Below are 19,851 nucleotides of genomic sequence, written 5' to 3'. Positions count from 1 at the left end.
ATCCGGCAAAGCAATGCCGTGGCCGGGCAGGCAATGGAGCCCTTCCCTATCGCATGAGGCGGGCAGGACCTCGACGGGAAAACTGGCGGCGGGTGTCGGGAAGCGGCGGGAACGGGGCCGTTTCCCCGAACGGGAGAGCTGGCGGCGGGTGTCGGGAAGCGGCGGGAACAGGGCCGTTTCTCCGAACGGGAGAACTGGCGGCGGGTGTCGGGAAGCGGCGGGAACAGGGCCGTTTCCCTGAACGGGAGAACTGGCGGCGGGTGTCGGGAAGCGGCGGGAACAGGGCCGTTTCCCCGAACGGGAGAACTGGCGGCGGGTGTCGGGAAGCGGCGGGAACAGCGGCGCTCCCCGCGCACGCGGGCGGTGGCGCTTGGCGGGAGCGCTCGTGCCGCGCCGCACGCACCGCGGGGGGGAGGGGAAAGCGGCGGCCCCGCCCCCCGCGCGCGGGCATTCCCGGCCGCCGCCCGCCCCCGACCTTTCCCCCAGTTTCCAGCGCGCGCTCCCCCGCCCCTGCCGGCCCCGCCCCCTCCCCGCCTTCCCGCCGGCCGTGCCCACGCGCCGCCCTTCCCGCCGGCACGCCGCGATCACGCCGCCCGCCGCCGCTCATTGGCCGGGCGCGGGCCGCGGCGGGCGCTGATTGGCCGGGACCGTCCCCCCCCCGCGCCGTTTGGCGCAGGCTGCGCTCGGAGCGCTCCCCCAGCGCGGCCGCGCCGCTCCCAGCGGGCGGGGCGGGAGGAGGCGGCGCTGCCGGGTGCCGCTCCCGCCGCCGTGTGCGCGCCGTTCCCGCCGCTGCCGCTCCCCGGGCGCACTGCCGCCGACGCCGTCTGCCCGAGCCGCGCCATGCACGGCTCGCCCTGCTCGGACATGGGAGATGCACCCGCGGTGAGCACCGGGGGCGTGATTGAGGGAGGGAGGGAAGAGCGGGCGGTGGGGGTAGCCGGCGCCGCTAGAGCCCGGACACGTGCTCGGTGGCGGGCAGAGTGCGGGGACCGTCGCCGCCTCGGCAGAGACCGCTACTCGCCCGGCGGGGAGCGGCTTGGTTGGGCAGCGGGGACGGGGCGGCTGCGCCAGGGCAGAGCCCTCAGAAGCGGGCGTTGCTCCGGTCACCTGCGGGGAAGGGGGGCGGCCGTCCCTCACAGACCGTGCGGGGGCGGCGGCAGGGTGGGAGCTGCCCTCCGCCCTCTTCTCCTCCTCCTGCTGCCTTTCGCGCCATCCTCCTCTCGGTGGCACCGCCCGGCCGGGGGCAGCCGCCGTGGGGCGGGGAGCGGGTGGGGGCGGACGCGGCCCCGGCGGGAGGCTCTGCCCTGCGGAGGGACCCGCGCTGCCCCGCGGCGCTGCCCGCCTGCTCCCCGCGCTGCCCGCGCCTCCGTGCCCGCCGCCCCCATCCTGCCCGGGGGCGACCCGCGCTGCCTGCATCTCCCTGCCCCATCCTTCCCGCCAGCGAGCCGCCCTGCGCGTCCTCATCCTGCCCGTCCCCATCCTGCCCGCAGCCCGCGCTCCCCGCACGTCCCTGCCCGTCCCCATCCTGCCTGCATCCCGCGCACGTAGTTCCCGGCGGGGTGATGTGAGGACAGGCGCCCGGCGCGGTTGGCCATTTCCCTGGCAGCAGCCGGGGAGCCCGGGCTGCAGCCCTCGTCTGCAGAAAGAGCCTTTTTTGAGACGGGTTGGTTTTTTCTTTCTGATTCGGATTTTTTTTTTTTTTTTTTTTTTTTTTTTTTTGTGGAAGCGAGGCACATTTTTTTTTCCAGGCTTTTTCAGGGAAAGCTGCTCTTCTGAAACGTAGGGTTGGAAAAATTAAACCTGCTGGCTTGGGTGCTTGCAGGCGCACTTGGAGGAACACTGGCAGACTCGGCTCAGTCCAGAGCCTCACCTGGCATGCCCTGGTGTGACAGGAGGTTGAGGTCCAGGCTTGCAGGCACACATCATGTTTTCCTCTCATTGTTTTTCAGTGGAAATTCTTAGAAGTCTCTCTCCAAGGTGTTAATCACTTTTATTTCTTCCAGCCCCTGAATCATGACCTGGTACCTCATGTTTTAGATGAAAGTCCTCTGTGAGTGCAGTAGCAACATTTTTGATCCATTAGGTTTAGAATGTTTGCCTGCACATCCCTAGAGTGTAAACAAAGCTTTACATCTTTGTGACACTGTTGAATAAGGATCATCCCACATTACTTACACTAAATCAGTGGGTTTTGTTAATGAGTTATGTGCTGTCACCCAGTGAGTAGAATTCCTTCTAGGGCTTGAGGCCATGCCAATGGTGTGGTGTTGCCTTTTGAGTTAAAACCTTTTTCCTGCAGTATAGAAGCACTCTGTGTAACAGCAATAGGCTCAAGAGGCTTGGTCCACGCTTCTGAATCCCAGCCTTCAAGTCAGTTGGTGTGTCTAAAGACTGGAAGAGTCTGGATGCCTAGCTGAGACTGAGCTGGCATGTGAGTGATAACCCATTAGACTAGCACACCTTTTGGAGCCACTGCCAAGCACTGTGAGAGCTTTGTGAAGTTTGGATATTCTTTTGCAGAGAAGTCAAGTGTTTTGCATGTGTACATGTGCACACACAAATAGTCTGTGATGCTTGCAATTGGAAACAAATCAGTATGATTGTCTTCATGTTACTCAGAGTGCATTTTAGATACCTATGTAGTATCAGACCTTTCTAAAGTGCAATGCAAACAGTTCCCTCTGCACTTGGAAGACTATTTTCCTTCCATCTTTTCCCCATCCTGGCTTCCCTATTAAAAATAAGATTAAAATTCTTTTGTGATGTACAGTACTCCAAGTCAATGATCAAACCTTAAAGCATCGTACTGGAAGCTGAAATTTGTCTTCTAAATGTTTCCAGAAAGAGATTAGTGCCGAATAGTCTTTTGGATTCAGGAAACAGCCTTGTCTAAACAAGGCTGGAAGTCAGGGTTCTGCTCTTTTTTGCTTGTATGCAAGCATGGGATATGTTTGTTCAGAGCAGTGTGGTCCAGGGAAGTAAACTTGGAAAGGTAAGCCATGCATGTATCTGTTCTGTTCCTGGAAAAATCACTACTTTTTTTTCCTTTTTTCCTTTTTTTTGAGAAGGGACTGTGGAGAGCAGGTGCTGGGGGGAGAGTGAGAGTTGATCCGGTTGGTAAAAGTCTTGCCATGGGCATGGGATCTGTTTCAGTTGACCTTCATTGTGAGCAGACAGTGTGTGGGTGGTGGCAGCTTTGTATTCTGACTTGTCCTAATAGCCAGTAATCCACTTACACTCAGGTTGACATTGTGGACATCTATGAGTCTCTCCGTGAACGGCAGCGTCATGACAGTGAAAGGTCTACCTGCAGCACCTTGGAGCAGAACGACATTGAAGCTGTTGAGGCCCTTGTTTGTATGAGCTCCTGGGGTCAAAGATTGCAGAAAGGTGACATATTAAAGATAAGGCCCCTCACGCCCTTCTCGGATTCTGGGGATTTCACAATGCACGCCGAGGCTACGGCTGAATTACCAAAGGACTATCTATCGACACTGGTAAGAAAAATGGGAACACAAAATAAATGTGCCCTACACCTGGATGTCACATCCCTGCAATGCTTTAACTTGGCTGGAAAAAACAGGCTTGCTCAGATGTTCCTTTGTCACAGCCTGTGCTCTGTGTGTGCACAGAGTAGGGAGGTGAGCATGCTGAGTTTGGTTTTTTTGCTGTCTCTGGTTTAGCAAATATATAGGCTTTTGTAAAATATAGGTGTGAACGCCTTGCTGACAGGTTATTGGATTTGACAGGGATGTCGAGATGGCTGTTGTAGGTTTCTTGGAGCACTTTGAGTAAGAATGGCAGAGTGAGCCTTGGTGATTTGGCATCACTGCAAGCACTGTATAAAAAAAGGCCTTTGATGGCATTATGCTTCACTGGTCATTGTAAGAGAAAGTACACATTACCATTATGAAATAGGCAATTTAATTAGTTTCTGTGCTATGTGTTTATACATGTAGTCTGTTATTTCTCCAGACATTGGTCTACTCCAGCTGACTAATGTTGGTTGAATCCAATTTATTTTTCTTTTGTTTCAATTTATGTTGCAACAAAAGTAGGTATGAAAAAAGGGCTTTGGTGTCATTAAGGTTTTAGATGGTTAAGGCCCATTTCAACCAGTAGGCTTCTAGAATGCAGTTGCCAGGAAAAAGGGGAATAATAGAGGAAAGAGGCTGATATAAGAGCAGCCTGACAAGCAGGTGCCATAACTCCTGTTGCTCAGTGTTGACACTGTCTCTTGAGCAGCAGAGGAGATACCTTTCAGTGGTAAAGGAGGAAGGAGAGGTGATGCAGGAGGGCAGCATGGAGACAAATGGCTGAATAAGAAGGGACAGGGCAGTTTCATTTGTCTTTATCTAAAAAGTAGCCATGAGATGATGAGGTAATCATTGAGAAAAGATCTAGGGCTTGCTGGGAGCTTGAAATGGAAAGGTAGAGTCTATTGTGTCTGTTTATTCGGCTCATCGTGTCTTACAGCTCTCCCCATTGCTGAGGAGAAAGGAATGACAGACTTTTTTGTGGTGCAGTGAGTATACTTGCAGTGTTTTATGCAGGTTTACAGCTGCCTTATTGCCTTCCTTTTATTAATATGCTTTTGGGCATAATCAGAATGACGATGAGATAAGGCAGTGTAGTGTTGTGGTGTTGACTAGGATAGAGTTAATTTTCTTCCTAGTAGCTGGCGGAGTGAGTGCTGTGTTTTTGATTTAGAATGGGAATAATGCTGGTAACAGACTGATGTTCTAGTTGTTGCTGAGCAGTGCTTACCCCAGGTCAAGGATTTTTCAGATTCCCATGCCCTGCCAATGAGGAGGTGCACAGGAAGCTGGGAAGTAGCATGACCAGAGCAAGTGATCTGAACTGGCCAGAGGGATATTCCATACCACAGAGTGTCATGCCCAGCGTAAAAACTGGAATGACCAGTGATGTTGGGAAGGACCTGGGCATTGGTTAGTGGGTGGTGAGCAATTGTACTGTGTACTACTTGTTTCTCCTGGGATTTATTGCTCTCTCTCTTTTTGGTATCTCCCTGTTATAATAATTACAATTGTTGTTATTATATTTTACTTTATTTCAATTATTAACTTGATCTTCTGTCAACATATGAATTTTATCTTTCTGATTCTCCTCCATGACAGATCTGATCAGACCATGTTGAAACAAATTTGTTATCGGGATTCATCTTGTTAGTTTATTAGTTGTTAATCATAGTGTTGAGTTATTTGCTATCAGAGTTGTTTTGTTATGTAACAATTTCCTTGATGTGTATGTTCCCCCTAGTGTTGTGGTATCATCTCTGGGGGCTGGGCTAAGTTTATCATTTTATTGTACTTCATAAGAGTGGATTATGATAGAGAACTGCTGGCCGTGAAACTAATCTCGTTTTCATACTCTCATCACCTCTGTACTTGGGGAACCATCTCTTAGAAACTGCTAATACACCTTTTGTGGCCTTTTTGCCTTGGAGAGCCAGCCTGTGTAGAAGACACACACAGTCTTCCCCTTCTTCTTCAGGCATGGGAATTTTGGAAATTTTGAATATCCTTGGGATGCTGAAACCAGGTCTGTGAATGACCAGGAACTGTGAATGTGGTTCATGTTCCTGTTTAGGGTTAAGCAACTGTTTGTGGCTGCTCAGACCCTGGCATCATGCAGTGTGACTACTCAGACCCCAGCAAGGGATGATGCAGCTGAGCCAGAGGATGAGCTCGTGCTATTATCAGTTGTCTTTGTACACAAGAAGAAATGGACACGAAATTCAGCTCATTTAGTAAAGGAGGATGAAGCAGGGCCACCACAGAAACTGGATGGAATAAGAGGTAATCACTCAATAGCTGCCCTGAGAGATCTGTGGGATATTTGAAGAGGTTTCAGCTGCTTTCCAAGTGTGCACATTACCACCTGGCTGCTCCAGTGGGACTAGTAGCCTGGAATTAGGAGATAGGGTAGCCAAGCAGTTGGGATAGCTGCCTAGGGAAGAGAGCATTGATGAGACGATTGGAAAAATGATACAAGTCTGCAGCTGAGACAGCTTGGTCAAGTGTGGAGGAAGGGTATCCCTTCAGGAAAGAGATTATGTCACCCAGGCAGGTGGGCTGCTGTGGGGAGAGATATCTGGTACACTAGGGAATTAGCTGTACCAGAGGGGGTTTATGATGACATGAGAAAGGCACGGTCACCCACAGATCCAGATGATGTCAGTGTGCCCGATGCATGTGGCAAAAATTTGGACCATTTGTCATAGACTGATCTGGTTCTGGAACACCTGCAGTATATTGATGATAGCAATGTGGGCAATACAGCAGCAGAAGTTTTTGAGAAAGGGAAGAAAATAGTCCAAATCTCTCTGAAAGCTGCCATAAAACAGAGTAAGGTCCAGGAACCTGCACAGGAGATCCAGTTTTTAAGAGCAAAGTAGTAAGGTGGATGTCATCAGATCCCAGTGGATTTGATCAGCAAAACAACACCTATGTTTTTATCAACTAGTAAGAAAAACCCAAGCTTTCTTAGGCGTTGTGGGTTTTTGGAGAATGGACATTCCAAATTACAGTCTGATTGTCAGCCTTCTCTGTCAAGTGACCCCGAAGAAGAATGATTTCAAATGGGGCCCTGAACAACAAGCCTTTGAACTAATTAAACAGGAGATCATTCATGCAGAAAATTAACTCTGCCCCAACCCTTGGGCCAGTCGAGGCAGGACAAGATACAAAAAATGTGCTCTACACCAAGGAAGATGGCCCTGCATGGAACCCGTGGCAGAAAGCACCAGGGGAGAATTGGGTCAGCCTCTAGGGTTTTGGAGTTGGGGGTACAGAGGATCTGAACCCCACTATATTCCAGCTGTAAAAGAGATGTGGGCAGCTTACAAAGAGGTTCCAGCTGCTGTGGGAGTGCTTGGTACTGAAGCACAGCTCCCCCTGGCATCCTGATTTTTGGTGCTGGACTGGATATGCAAAGGATGGTTCTCCTACACATCATGTAGCTGGTGTTATATGGAATAAGTGGGTCTTGCTGATCACACTAGGGGCTCAAATAGGAAACCTCAGTCATCATGATTACTTTCAAGACTTCTGCGGCTGGCAAGATGGCAGGTTCCTGGATGCCACCTGATGAGCAGGTGACATGTGCTGAAGAGACTCTATTGTATAATAAGTTACCAAAAAATGAGAAACAATATGCTGTGTTTGATGATTCCTGCTGTATTGTACAAAAGCATTGAAGACAGAAAGTCCCTGTATGGCATATCCTACAAAAAATTACAGAAACTGCTGAAGGAGAAGGTAAATTGAATTACTTCGCAGAGATGAAAATTGGCTTTAAACACTGCTGAACAAGAAAAACAGCCAGTGCTTTATCTCTGTACTGATTCATGGGTGGTGGCAAATGCCCTGTGGTGGTGGTTGCAGTGATGGAAGCAGAGCAGAGGTAAACCCATCTGGGCTGCTGCCTTGTGGCAAGATACTGCTGCCTGGGTGGAGGCCCTGGTTGTGAAGGTACGTCACATGGATGCTCATGTACCCAAGAGTTGGGCCACCAAGGAACTTCCCAACAACCAACAGGTGGATCAGGCTTCTAAGATTGAAGTGCTCAGGTGGATCTGGATTGGCAAGATTCACAAGAGCCAATTGTTTATTGCTTGATGAGCCCATGACATCTGAGGCTATCAAGGAAGAAATGCGACACGTAGATGGGGGATGATCGAGGGGTGGATTTAACTATGGACACTATACTAGGGCTATCTGTCGTTGTGAAACATACACTTCAGTTATTGAAGCTGAGCAGTTAAAGCCTCTTTGTTGTGGAGGACAATGGTTGAAATATAAGTATGGCAGATGGACTCTTATCAGACTCCCACAAACCCACCAAGGCAAGCACCATATGCTTTGATGGTGGAAGCAACCACCAGATAACTGGAAACATTCCGTGCCTCATGCCACCACCTGGAATACTGTCCTGGGCCTTGGAAAGCGAGTCTTATGGCAACATGGCATCCCAAAAAGAATTCAGCCAGACAGGACTCATTTCCAAAACAACCTCACAGACACCTGGGTTGAGGAGCATGGTGTTGTGTGGGTTTATCATATTCCCTATCATATGCCAGTCTCCAGGAAAATTGAATGATAGAACAGACTGTTACTGAGAACAATGGGTGGTAGGACCTTCAGGCAGTGGGATACACATTTAGCAAAGGCCACCTGGGCAGTCAGCACTAGAGACTCTGCCAGCTGGGCCAGCTGTGCTCAGGTAAAACTTTTACATAGTGGAGAAGGGGATAAAGTCCCTGTAGTGCACACAAAAAATGCTTCTGGGGAAAACAATCTGAGTTATCCCTGCATCAGGCAATGACAAACCCATCCATGGGATTGCTTTTGCTCAGGGACCTGGGTGCACTTGGTGGGTAATGTGGGAGGATAGGGAAATCCAAAGTTTCCTTCCAGGGGATCTGGTTCTGTGTGAGAATAGCCAGTGATTTGGATTGTATGATGTTAATTGCCATTAACACTCATGTCACCACTGCTGAGCTGGCTACATGCAACATCAAGGGTATTAGAGTAGGAATCATCTAGGTTAAGGAAGAACAAACTGATGAAACTGGACAAACACAGTAGTGATGGAGTGAGAACTGACTTCAGTAGGCAGGAATTCAACACCACACACCATCTTTCCTGCCCTGAAGAACTGCTGTGAATTGGAGCCCAAAGTGATGTGTGAATGAACTCAAGAGATGCTTTAGAGGGATGGCCCATAGACTAAGGGAATGATACCTGTATCAAAAGACAGGAAAAATAATGGTGGTTAATTGGGATGTATTGGAAAGTGTGGGTGTGATGTAAATGGCATAGAATATGGGGTGGATATTGTCCTGTTTCCAGCTGGGGTAGAGTTAATATTATTCCGAGTAGCTGCTACAATGCTGTGGGATTTAAGATGAGGATGATGCAGGTAACACACTGATGTTTGAGAGTAGGCACTGCTCAGCAATAGTTAAGCCAATGACTTCTCAGTGTCCTTCTCTGCCAGTGAGGAGGAGAAGCTGTGAGAGAGCATGGCCAGGACACTACTGACCAAACTGGCCAAAGGGATGTTCCATACCATAGAGCATCGTGTTCAGTGTATAAAATGGGAGGAGTTGGCCAGAAAGGGGTGATCACTGCATGGGGTGAGGCCATGTGATTGACGAGCAGTTGTACTGTGCATCATTTCTTTCTCTTGGGCTTTGTTTCTCTCTCTTTCTTTTTATCTGCCTTTTTATTACAATTCATATTTTATTATTGTATTTTCCTGTATCTGAATTATTAACTTGTTCTTATCTCAACCCATAGGTTTTACCTTTTTCTAATTCTCCTTCCCATCCATCTAGGGGTGGAGGATGAGTGAGCTTCAGCAGCATACTTTATTCAGTTTGCCTTAAGAGGCACATTCTGAGATTCTGGGAGAGAGCATGTAATTTTATTTTTCAGAGTAAAGATAGGGGAAAACTGTGCTATGGAATTATACTGATCCACACTGGTGTGGGTTCTTTTTGCAGTGCATGACCCCTCCGCACAGCCCTGACTTGGTTGAGATGTCTGCAGCCACGCTCCTGTCCTCACAAGTCACTTACTCCAAACCAAGGACTGTCATGGCAAATACAGCTGCCTGCTCAGTCACATCCGCGACCAGTGCCTCTCCCATAACCAAGCCATCTGTTCTCAGCGTGGGGCAACAGTGCAGTCAGAAGCCAGTGATCTCTGAATCCTCTGTACCTCAGCCTTGCAGGGCCATGGCAACAAGTGTCATTCGTCATACAGGTGATAGTTCTGCTTACCATCACATTCCTGCTGTGCAAGAGCAAACAAAGGTAACTTCAGGCTACAGCACTTCTAGAGACTGGTGTGGAGCGGATGACCGAAAACATTCCAGACTGCCACAGGACACGTGTGCTGTGGATGATTTAATCAACAAAACCTCTCCAGTACATCAGCCTTATGCACATGACTCCAGTGATATTGTGACCAATAAAGGGCAACTACCAGTCCGGCCTGTTTCACCGCAGACCCACTTACCAAAGAATTGTGAGAATGACTTGCAAAAAAGAGCTACCCCAGTGACACTTGCCCCTGTCTCAAATCCCCAGGTTCTCTGTCAGATGATCCCTTTAAATGGACAAAGCAGCATGATCAATGCCTATGTCAAGCCTTCAACTCCAGCACTCTCAACTCCCATGAAACCTATTTTACCGCAGACAGCCCCGCTCTCCCAGCCTGTGCTCATGGGACCTTCTGTGCCTCAGGGGACTGTCATGCTGGTTCTTCCACAGCCCGCTGTCACACAGACACCGCAGTGCCCACAGACCGTGGTCACTGTTGGCAGCACCAAGTTACTGCCCCTCGCCCCTGCTCCCGTGTTCATCGCCTCTGGTCAGACCTGTGCCCCCCAGATGGACTTCTCCAGGCGGAGGAATTACGTCTGTGACTTCCCCGGGTGCAAGAAAACCTATTTCAAAAGTTCCCACCTCAAAGCCCACCTTCGTACTCACACTGGTGCGTACAAGAGGGCTCTGCCTTCTGTTGGGGTGCTGAAATGCACGTTTTTTTACAGGGGGCGTTTGGGAAAGGGAAGAAGCAGGTGATGGGGAAGCTCATCTTGGGGATGGAAGGAATGTTTATTCTCCATGGACAAACGAAACAAGACATACTTTGTTCTGAGACCTCAGCTGACCCTGTAGTGTTAGCTGAATTTCACAGGCTTTAGTTGGAGTGAAGCTTTGCTATCTGTGTGTGTGTTTAGATCTAAGTGGAATCCTGCCACCTGGACTAGATTGAGATGAATTGTGTGAGTCCCTTGTTTTGGAGCATGGAGAGGTTTGGTGTAAGCAAAACACAGTACAGGTAGTTGGTCTTAGTTGTTACATGAATAAAAGAAAAGAGCAGCTCATAAATAGCTTTTTTTTTTTTTTTTCCTTTGTTCCCCAGAGTTTTGTTAGGCTAAATGGGAATGCATTGAGATTTGGGCTGTATTAGGAAGTAGAGCTCCTGCAGGAATTTAACAGTTTATTAAGTTACAGAAGGGGAATTCTAAAGGTAAATTAAATTTAATTGTAATTAATATAACTGATTTGCTCCATAAATTGGGTCAATGTGGAAACAGTCTACATCTGTTTTACTTACCCTTTTTCTAGTTCCAGGATCTTGTTAAATTAAAACTAACTTTGAGTTCTCAGGGATTATTTTTGATGTTGAAGAATAGGCGTAGTGGGAGATTGGTATAAAATAGTTCTGTCTATTTTTGGTTTTCTTTGACTCTTTTCTCCTACCTGCTGTTACCCCACAGTCACTGGTTTATTGGATGTCAGCTTGCATGATGGGATTTGCATTAGTTTGGCAGCTTGTCATTACAGTTCCTTTGGGGAAAGAGCTTAACCTCTACATGAAGCTGATAATTCTTGTAAACCATAGTTCAGAGGTAGCATGATGCTTCTGCTTCTGGCTTGAGAGGCTCTTGAATTAAAGTCATGCTCCAGGATAAACAGACTATCAGCAAGTGCCTTGCTTTGTGCACATGGCTGCTGATCCATAGGGAGCCTGTGTGTGTCCCTGTATCATGATTAAGACATCAATGGCAGGTGAAACGCACTGACCCCTCACTAGCCACTTCCCATTACAGGGTCAGGAGGAAGAGTAGTTCAGCTTGTTCTGCCTTTTCCCTGCATGTTGACTAGCTAGATGATAGCACATCTGGCAGACACAGACTTTACTCTCAATACCTGAAGTAAGAACATTCCTGTGGGGCTTCCTTTCTGTGAGTCCCTTCTCTTCTGCTCCAAAGTGTCCTCATAATTTTGGGCCACGTGATAGATGTTCATCTGGAGCTCTATGGGAGTTGCAGTTGTGGTTGTTCAGGACAGGTGGGATGTTCAGCAGTGGCCCAGGATGAGCAGCAGCTGATGTAGGCAGCCGTGCTGACTGCTGCCATTGCTGGTCTGTGGGGGGCTGGCAGGACAGGCTTTGCCTCAGGAGTGTTCCCTGGTGTGTGTTTGTGTGTGAGACTGGATCACTGGAGCAGCAGGACCCTGAGGCTCCATTCCTGGCTTCCTGTTTGCCCACAGTCTTTGTGGATGACGTGCTGCAGCCAGAGAGATGTGGATACATGGGGATGGGGACAGGAGCTTGCTTCTACTTCAGTCAGCAGATAAGGCAGGTTTAAGAAGGCTCTATTTCTTTAAACTGGGACTTTGGACAACTGAAAAACCAGGCTTGATTAAGGAGCACTTAAAGAGAAATATGAGGAAATAAGCAGAACTGATACCTATTATGTTTCTCTGGAACAGAACTTCAGCTCAATCTTACACTGAGTGCAGTGACGAGCAGTTCTGTGGAACTCACTGGTTTTTGCAGGGCAGATTTTAAATTAGCTTTTTTGAGAAGCTGCACTGCAGTCTTATCAATGTAACACGTGCTTCCTTCGTGTCCTGCAGGAGAAAAACCTTTCAGCTGCAACTGGGACGGCTGTGACAAGAAGTTTGCCCGCTCGGATGAACTGTCGCGGCACCGCAGGACGCACACGGGGGAGAAGAAGTTCTCCTGCCCGGTGTGCGAGCGCCGCTTCATGCGCAGCGACCACCTGACCAAGCACACCCGCCGCCACATGACCACCAAGAAGACCCCCAGCTGGCAGACAGAGGTTGGCAAACTCAGCAGAATTGCCACAGCAGAGAAACCCAAGAGCGGCAGCGCTCTGAGTATGCTCATCCCCGTGCCATCACCTGTCTGCCAGGGCTAGAGTGAAGAAGCGCCTTCCCTGCAAAGTTTCTGAAGATCAGGAAGAGCTCCGATGGCAACAGCAGAATGGGCAATGGCTTTTGTTTTCCCCATGTTTGTGTGTGCTTTAGTTTCCTGCAGTTTAGGTCCTCTGTTGATAGTGCTATGTGAGAAATCTATCATATTTCTTCGTCCCTTCCCTGTTTGTTTTTTTCAGTACTTGGGCAATTGCAATCACCAGCACTTCAGGAAAGTAGAACTCCTTGGAAATTATTTTGGCAATAGGTTAAAAAAAGTTACTTGTGATGCTTGCTGTTAATATTTTGATGGACAGTAAAACAGGATGGTTTTTTAATTTTTATAGTACTATTTTCTATACCAAATATATTTTGTATTTGTTAATTTCGGTCTTGTTATGCAGGCAAATTACTTGCATTAGTAGGGCTGTGCTGGATGAGACCCCAGAGTTTTGGAAACTCTTTTTCAGTAAACCTGAACTATTGCATTCAGAGTGTTTTGTAAACACTTACTATTTGATTACTCATACTGGTTGGTGTTTTCACACTTGCAAATCCTGATCCTACAATGGCCCCAGTGCTCTTGCACCCACCTTATGCTGGTACACTGGAGATCAGAGTAAGTCAGTCATTTTTAAAGCAAACCAATCCAGAATGACCTTATTTGAGAATACAAGTGCTGAAATTCTCAGCATTTTATTAATTCATACCCTTTGCAAGTAGAAGCCGATGTGGCTGTTGGTAGATGCATTCCTGAGTCCACACTCCACTGGAGCCTCCACTAAAAGTTTGGAGGAGCATGACTGCTCTGATGAAGGTAGAAGCACAAACACTGAAATTTTGACACTAATAATTATGCTTTATTTTTGGTCCTACTAAACCAACATATCAAAATCAACTGAAAAATGCAAAAATGGTAAGGTAGCCCATGAAAAATTAGTGGGTCTCTCTTTATATTTTTTTGAGTAGAAGAGAAAGAAAGGGTTTTTTTGTATTGTGGATGCTTGTGCACCTTATAGGAAATTGTTCAAGGCTTTCTTTTAACTGTATCAATGCACCAGAGGAAGTACTAATTGTGTCTTGAGTTAAGTAATAGCCACCATGTCAACTTGATGATGCTCTTCATGTGGCCTTATACTCCACAGTACTTTGTATGAAACCACCCTTTTCTATTAAACAATACACTCTCCCTGTTGAGTGGATTTTCTTTTGCACAAAAGTGTAATGATAGTTAAGAAACAGAACCAATGGCTGCAGGAGCACTGTGCTGTAATAGCTCGGTGTGAGCAACAAAATGCCCACAGCACAATCGGACTGCTCCATTCCCGTGGTGCAGGAGGAGTGTGTATGTGCTGTAGCAGAGCTGACAGTAGAGCAAAGCACCAGGTGTTTTGCTGGGAGACAGCTCCCCCACTGAATGAAATATTTCTGGAGTGCTTATTCCTTCTGGACTCTTCTCCCTTCAGCCACTCCTGCACTGAAGCTTAGCTGAGCACTGAGGATTCTTTTTTCTCTATGCGTCAACTGTGGATAACTAGGAATGCACTCTCTTTCTTTTACTGCTTTGTTCTGAAATGCTGGTCTTGCTTCCCAGTGTGGGCAAAGCATGGATCTCATTTATGTAAGTGCTGAGTTGCTGACCTCAACTGGCACTTTCCTGAAATCGGCAGAGACCTGTTTCAGTTAAAGGAGATTATGTCATTATTTTTTACACTAAAGTCTATAGCTATAATTAACAGTAGTAAGTTTTCAAGCTGCACTAAATTGGAGTATTGTGCTAAGTGTACTGAAGTTTTTGTGCCTGAACTATAAAGGCCTACACCCTGTTCACTGACACATGCTGTAATCCCACTGACCCCAGTGTACATGCCAGTGAGCATGTGTGTGGACCTTGCTTTGGACTCTCCAAAGGGCTCAGTTGAAACCTCTTTTCCTGGTGAAGTGGATCCTTGTGGTGTTGCTGTTCTCTGTTGTTACCCAGTTTTCCAAGTTTCTGTGGTGAACGAAGAGATGTTGCTGCTCTTACTTTTTTGAATTTTTTCCCTCAGAAATCCCTTAGAAGTCTGGCTTTTGAATGCTGTTTTTGCATGCTTTTAACCAGGGGAAGCATGTCCTGTCTCAGTTTAGTAGCCAGTTTAGCACTTCATTTTTTTACAGACTGACCATTTATGGTGCTCATCTGAGAAAACAGTTTGGAAACTCGTGTCATAATTATATAAATTGTCATGTTTGTTGCATTACGGGGTGGGGGGGAAATGGTGGACTGGAGAACACAGACTTTTAAAAAGTATGTCATGTATGTGTGTAACGATGTGGAAAAGCAACTGCTCCTTCCTTGTTTGGGTGTACCTGGTCTGCAATTCCTGCAGCCTGTTCTGGGATGTGTGGATCACTCTCCTGTGGATGTGCGTGAATAGCTGTGCCGCGGTGTGGCTGTGTCTGCTCTGTCTGTTCATTCCTGCTGTGTAAGGGTTGTTTATGGATTAAGCATGACTGGCATAGCTGCTGTCTTTGCACTTTACTGCCTGAACTCTACTGTTCAGTCTTTTTATTTTGAGCCTATATTTTAAGGAAATGGAACTGCATTTTTGTACGTGTTTTTAACTTTTATTAAATAAAATGTATGTAACGTGACTGGTTTTAAGTCATAAAAAATCATGGATTTTCAGGTTTCATAGGCGTCCATTCCAGAACTATGTAAATCCTTCAGGATTAGATTGTGTGTCTAGGCCAGTGGAAGACTTTGGGGCTTGCTAATACACTTAACTGTAAAGGCAGCATTTTTTAGATCCTGTTGTAAATTGACCAGTGCTCAGTCATTGATGATTTTACACCACTCGACTCGTGGTTTTGGTAGAAAGTGCACACCCCCACCAGGCCTTGGGTCTTCTCTCTGGGAACAAGAGTTCCCAGCTCCTCACCACTTCCAGCCCGGCCTCCAGCAGCTGTCAGCTGAAGGGTTGTGCTGGGTGCTATTGGTGTCACCAGCTGTACATGGAGTGAATGTTGGAAAAAAGGCAGAGATGAGAATTTAACTCAAAAGATGGCTGTGCTAGCCCCAGTTCTTCCCGCTCTGGTGGGAAGTGGCTCTGGCAGGCTGGGTGTTACCTCTCAGTCTCAGCTGGGAAGGAGGTGCCCAGTGATGATGACAGCAGCAGCAACTGCTTACATTTTTATGCTGCTTCCCTCTGCTGTTCCCCTCTGACCAGTTCCTGAACTGCAGAAATGTTTATTTCCAGCAGAAAGGGTGAAGGTGTAATGATTCCAGCTTTTTGTCTCAGCCTTTCACTGCAAAGGTGGCTCAGTCTCTGCAGGCAGAGCCCTCTCAGGGAATGACCTGGGAGTGGTGACTCGAGGCTTTGTCCACAGAAGAGCACGTTGTTCTTGCCAAGTGTGAGGAAGGTGAAAAGAGATCTCATGGATGGTTCTGCTTCCCCCTCAGGAGAACAACTGGAAGGGAAAGCTTAGGTGCAGTTTTAATGCTCTGGCAGAACAGCACAAACTTCAGCCACTGGGCGCTGCAGGTTGCCACAATGCTTTTGTCTCCCAGGGGAAGGTGTCCTACCTGTCCCTACTACTATTTTTAAAGGAAGATTTTTCTGAGCATCCAGTTGTATCCCTAAGAATACTTGTTTGCTGATTTTTGCTTCCCTGGCTTTGTTTATGTGAAACATGGCAATGGATTTCACAGTCTGTGCTCACCTTTCTGCTTTTCCTTAGACCCAAGATGTGATCTGAGCTGTTCTCTGAGCCAGGAGATGCACTCAGTCCACATGCTAATGGGGCTGGAGTCTGGAACAGCTTCATCCAGTGAGAGAAAACAGCCTGCATACAAGGAAGACTTTACAACTACCCCTTTGCTGACACAAGCATTGTTGAGGGCAAGCCTTTCTGGCTTGAAGTCATTCTAAGTCCATGAAAAGGAATAATTTTCTAAAGGACAATTGGTTTGTGCTCAAACGTGTATTGGCTTAATGCTTCATCTTGCAGTCAGAGTGGCATTGCTTGTTACACACACCACCCTGTGTGGTTGTACAGCCAAACCTTGGGCTGAGCAGCAGCCTGAGTTGTCTTTCAAGTCAATGAGCACTGATTCTCTTGAAGTCTGGACGCTGGATGAGTGAATCCATTCTGATGCTGCAGCGGTGGCCTGTGCTGCAGGGTGGTTGCACGCTTGGTGTACTCCTCCAGCTGAGGCCAAAGCTCTGGCTAACTTTCCACCTGTGAAAGCGGGACTCAACATCCTTCATCTGTCACCTCATGAGCTGAGTCCTGCCCCAGGGTTGCCTCTGGCTTGAGTTATCTGCAGGGATAAATCTTCTGACTGGTTTTGAAGTTTAATCTGTGAGCCCATCTGCCTGTTTACCTTCCATTCACAGCTGGAAAAGCAGCTTGAGGCAGGCAGGCTCTGGCTGTAAGAAGGCAAATTGCTTCCATGTCTGCAGCAAGAGTAAATCATGACTCAAAAGCCAGCAGGCTGAGGAAATGGTGAGACAGTCCAGGAGGAAGCTGCAAAGCCTCAGCCACATCTACAGTCCAGGCTGTCCTGGGATCCTCTGTCAAGGGCAGCCTTCCTCATTTTCTGCTTCAGTCCTCAGGTGTAGAAGGAAATGGATGACTTTTATGTGCTGATGTGTGCAGAAGGCAATGGGCACATCTTAAAACATGCAGAAGACTTGAAGCTGGAGCGTACCCTTTCCTGGGAGAGTTTGTCCCTCGATGGGAAGAATTCCCAGATGGGAAACTCCCTTAGGTTTAGTTGTCTGTCTTGTGGCATCTCTTGAGTTCAGAGTGACTTTTCTCTTGGTTATCACTACCCAGATTAATCCACCCTGTGAAAATAATTGCCATGTCCTGTGTCCAAAGTGAGGTTGGGGGGGAACCCTGCTGTAGATGTGGTCTGTGCCAGGCAGCTGGCAAATGTGGTGAGTAACTCCATGAGGTTCCTGTGGCACAGCTCCAGGTCTGTGCCCTCCTTGCTGCCCCCCTTGCTGGGGCAGAGGCTCTGTTTCAGCAAAGATCTCTTGCTCCTTTTGGACTAGTGCAAAATGCAGCATGTGGCATTTGTCTTTGTTAGATGAATGATGTAGTGATTTGGTTTAAAAATAATAGCCTTTTGCTGGTTTATTAATGGAGATTAATGGTGTCAGCTCAAAGGCCATCATCAGCTATCCTGTCTTATGCTGCAGGTATTGAACAGGAGCGTAGTTTCCAAAATGATGAATAAGAGACTCTCCAGAACCCTGCTTAATTCCAGCAAAGTGTTTCTCGGGCAAGAGGTACTGGCAAGCTGAGTAATTTTTTGTCCTTCAAGCAGTTGTGATTTGATGGTGTTACAGAGAAATACCATGAAAAGAAAACAAACTTTCCAATAATTCAGCTGGTTGGATGTCAGCATTCACTCCCTGAGATGTGGGAAAGTGATCTCTATAGTGCAGTTGTCCCTTTTTTGAAAAAAACCCATTAATTCAAGAAGTTTCTCTTAAAATCTGTCATGGGCGCAGCTACTGCTTCCATATTATTTACCTACAAATGATCTAGTGTCCTATTTTCTGTGAGCAAAGGATGGACCAGAAGCAGAGTTAGGTGGACACCAGGTAATTAAACTGTAGTTGTGGCTTCCTAGGCACCAGCCCCACTGCCACTGTCCTGCTTGGGCATGCTGCTGGGTTTGACACACAGGGAGGAGCACAGTCCCCATCAATTCTTGGGCAGACTGGGAACCTGGTTGGGTACCACCATCCTGTTCGGCATGGTGTGAGAATCAGACAGATGGCTGTGAGCTGTCTCTGCTGGCTGGCTCTGTGTCTGAGCTCAGTGCTGAGCACACATCATTTTATGGCACAGAGAAAGCCTGCAAGACCATACCATAGTTTGAGGTCCCTCCTTGCATCCCCAAACTTCTTTCTTGCACCTTTTCCCAGGTGCAGTGACTGTCCCAGCTATATCACTCCTTTATGGACCTGCCTGTGTCTCTGCAGCTCCTTTTCTGTTGGTGATGCTGAAAAGGTTATCTGTGAAACCCACTGCACATTTGTTCCAAGTACAGAAATGTGCTTGTCTCTTGGTTATTTTAGCAGCTCATTTTATAAAGCAGCTCAGTGCTGCTTTGCTGTGTTCAGTAGAGAGAGATTTTTTTGCAGCCTAACAGTATGTTCAGTTTAGGGGTTCTTTTTAATTAGTCTATTTCTGTAATTGTGAATACTTAAGCTTTCCTTTAGGACAGTCTCAAATGGGTTGTAGAGCTGTTACCTGGGGCAGTCTCCTGAGAGAGAGAAGCTCTGTAAGGGCAGGCAGGGCACATGCAGAATGACCTGGGGAGACACAGAGCCCTTGTCCCTGTCTGCTCCTGTCAGTGTGGTCTGACAGCAGCGTGGCTTTCCTCTGGTTTGCTGTGTCATTGGAGGCCATCCAAAAAAAGGCAGCAATCCACAGCTCACGAATGGGGAGCTGTGACTCAACTCATGGAAATACCTCTCCACATGTGCCAGACTCAGGGGACCTTGACAGAAGGAAGGTCTTAGCTGAGAGAATGAAATCCGAGTTCAAAGAGAATATAAGCCACGATAGTGTTTAGAAAAGAATATAGAGTACTGTGGTCCCCTGTGGTGCGGGGGTCACCATGTTTTTTCTGATCTCCATAGGCAGATTCTGTTCATCCCAGTAGAATTTTGAGAGCTGCTGAAAACTAACACAAGCTCTGGGAGATCTGGTGAGTGGACTCTTGATAAACTGCAGAGAAACTGTGTTCCTGCCACAGATCAGTGACATTTACAGGTCTAAAAATGACTGTTGCTGTGAAAGAAGTGCTATTGTTCACAATTGGATTTTTTCCAGGGGTGTTAAAGAGCCATTGCTCCAGAAGGCCCACCCAACTTCTCCCAACAATGCAGGGACATCTGCTCTCTACTCCAGCTATTTCTGGGCCTCCAAGGTGTCACGGAATCCTAGAACGGCCTGATTTGGAAGGAACCTTCAGGATCATCTAGTCCCACCCCCCTGCCATAGGCAGGGACATCTTCCACTAGATCAGGTTGCTCAGAGCCCCATTCAACCTGGCCTTGAACACTCCCAGGGATGGGGCATTCACAACC

General features: G+C 47.8%; 1 protein-coding gene across 1 annotated transcript; it reads left to right on the top strand.

Moving 5' to 3' along the window:
- The first annotated feature begins 775 nt into the window (after positions 1-775).
- On the top strand, positions 776-15,391 carry KLF11 (KLF transcription factor 11). Its single transcript, XM_066314814.1, has 4 exons — positions 776-882; positions 3,243-3,497; positions 9,530-10,523; positions 12,458-15,391. The coding sequence occupies exons 1-4, from the start codon at positions 841-843 to the stop codon at positions 12,760-12,762; spliced, it is 1,596 nt and encodes a 531-aa protein (XP_066170911.1). The 5' UTR covers positions 776-840; the 3' UTR covers positions 12,763-15,391.
- Positions 15,392-19,851: the final 4,460 nt, after the last annotated feature.

The sequence above is a fragment of the Sylvia atricapilla genome, chromosome 3 (genome assembly GCF_009819655.1).
Source record: "Sylvia atricapilla isolate bSylAtr1 chromosome 3, bSylAtr1.pri, whole genome shotgun sequence".
NCBI classification, from domain to species: Eukaryota; Metazoa; Chordata; class Aves; order Passeriformes; family Sylviidae; genus Sylvia; species Sylvia atricapilla.
This window is presented reverse-complemented; position numbering and strand designations above follow the sequence as displayed.

What these genes read in the sequence shown, in the direction of transcription:
- KLF11 (XM_066314814.1), top strand. Translation starts at nt 841, where the DNA reads ATGCACGGCTCGCCCTGCTCGGACATGGGAGATGCACCCGCG. An exon ending in ACATGGGAGATGCACCCGCG is followed by an intron (nt 883 to 3,242) that starts GTGAGCACCGGG and finishes ACTTACACTCAG; the next exon opens with GTTGACATTGTGGACATCTA. An exon ending in CCACCTTCGTACTCACACTG is followed by an intron (nt 10,524 to 12,457) that starts GTGCGTACAAGA and finishes CGTGTCCTGCAG; the next exon opens with GAGAAAAACCTTTCAGCTGC.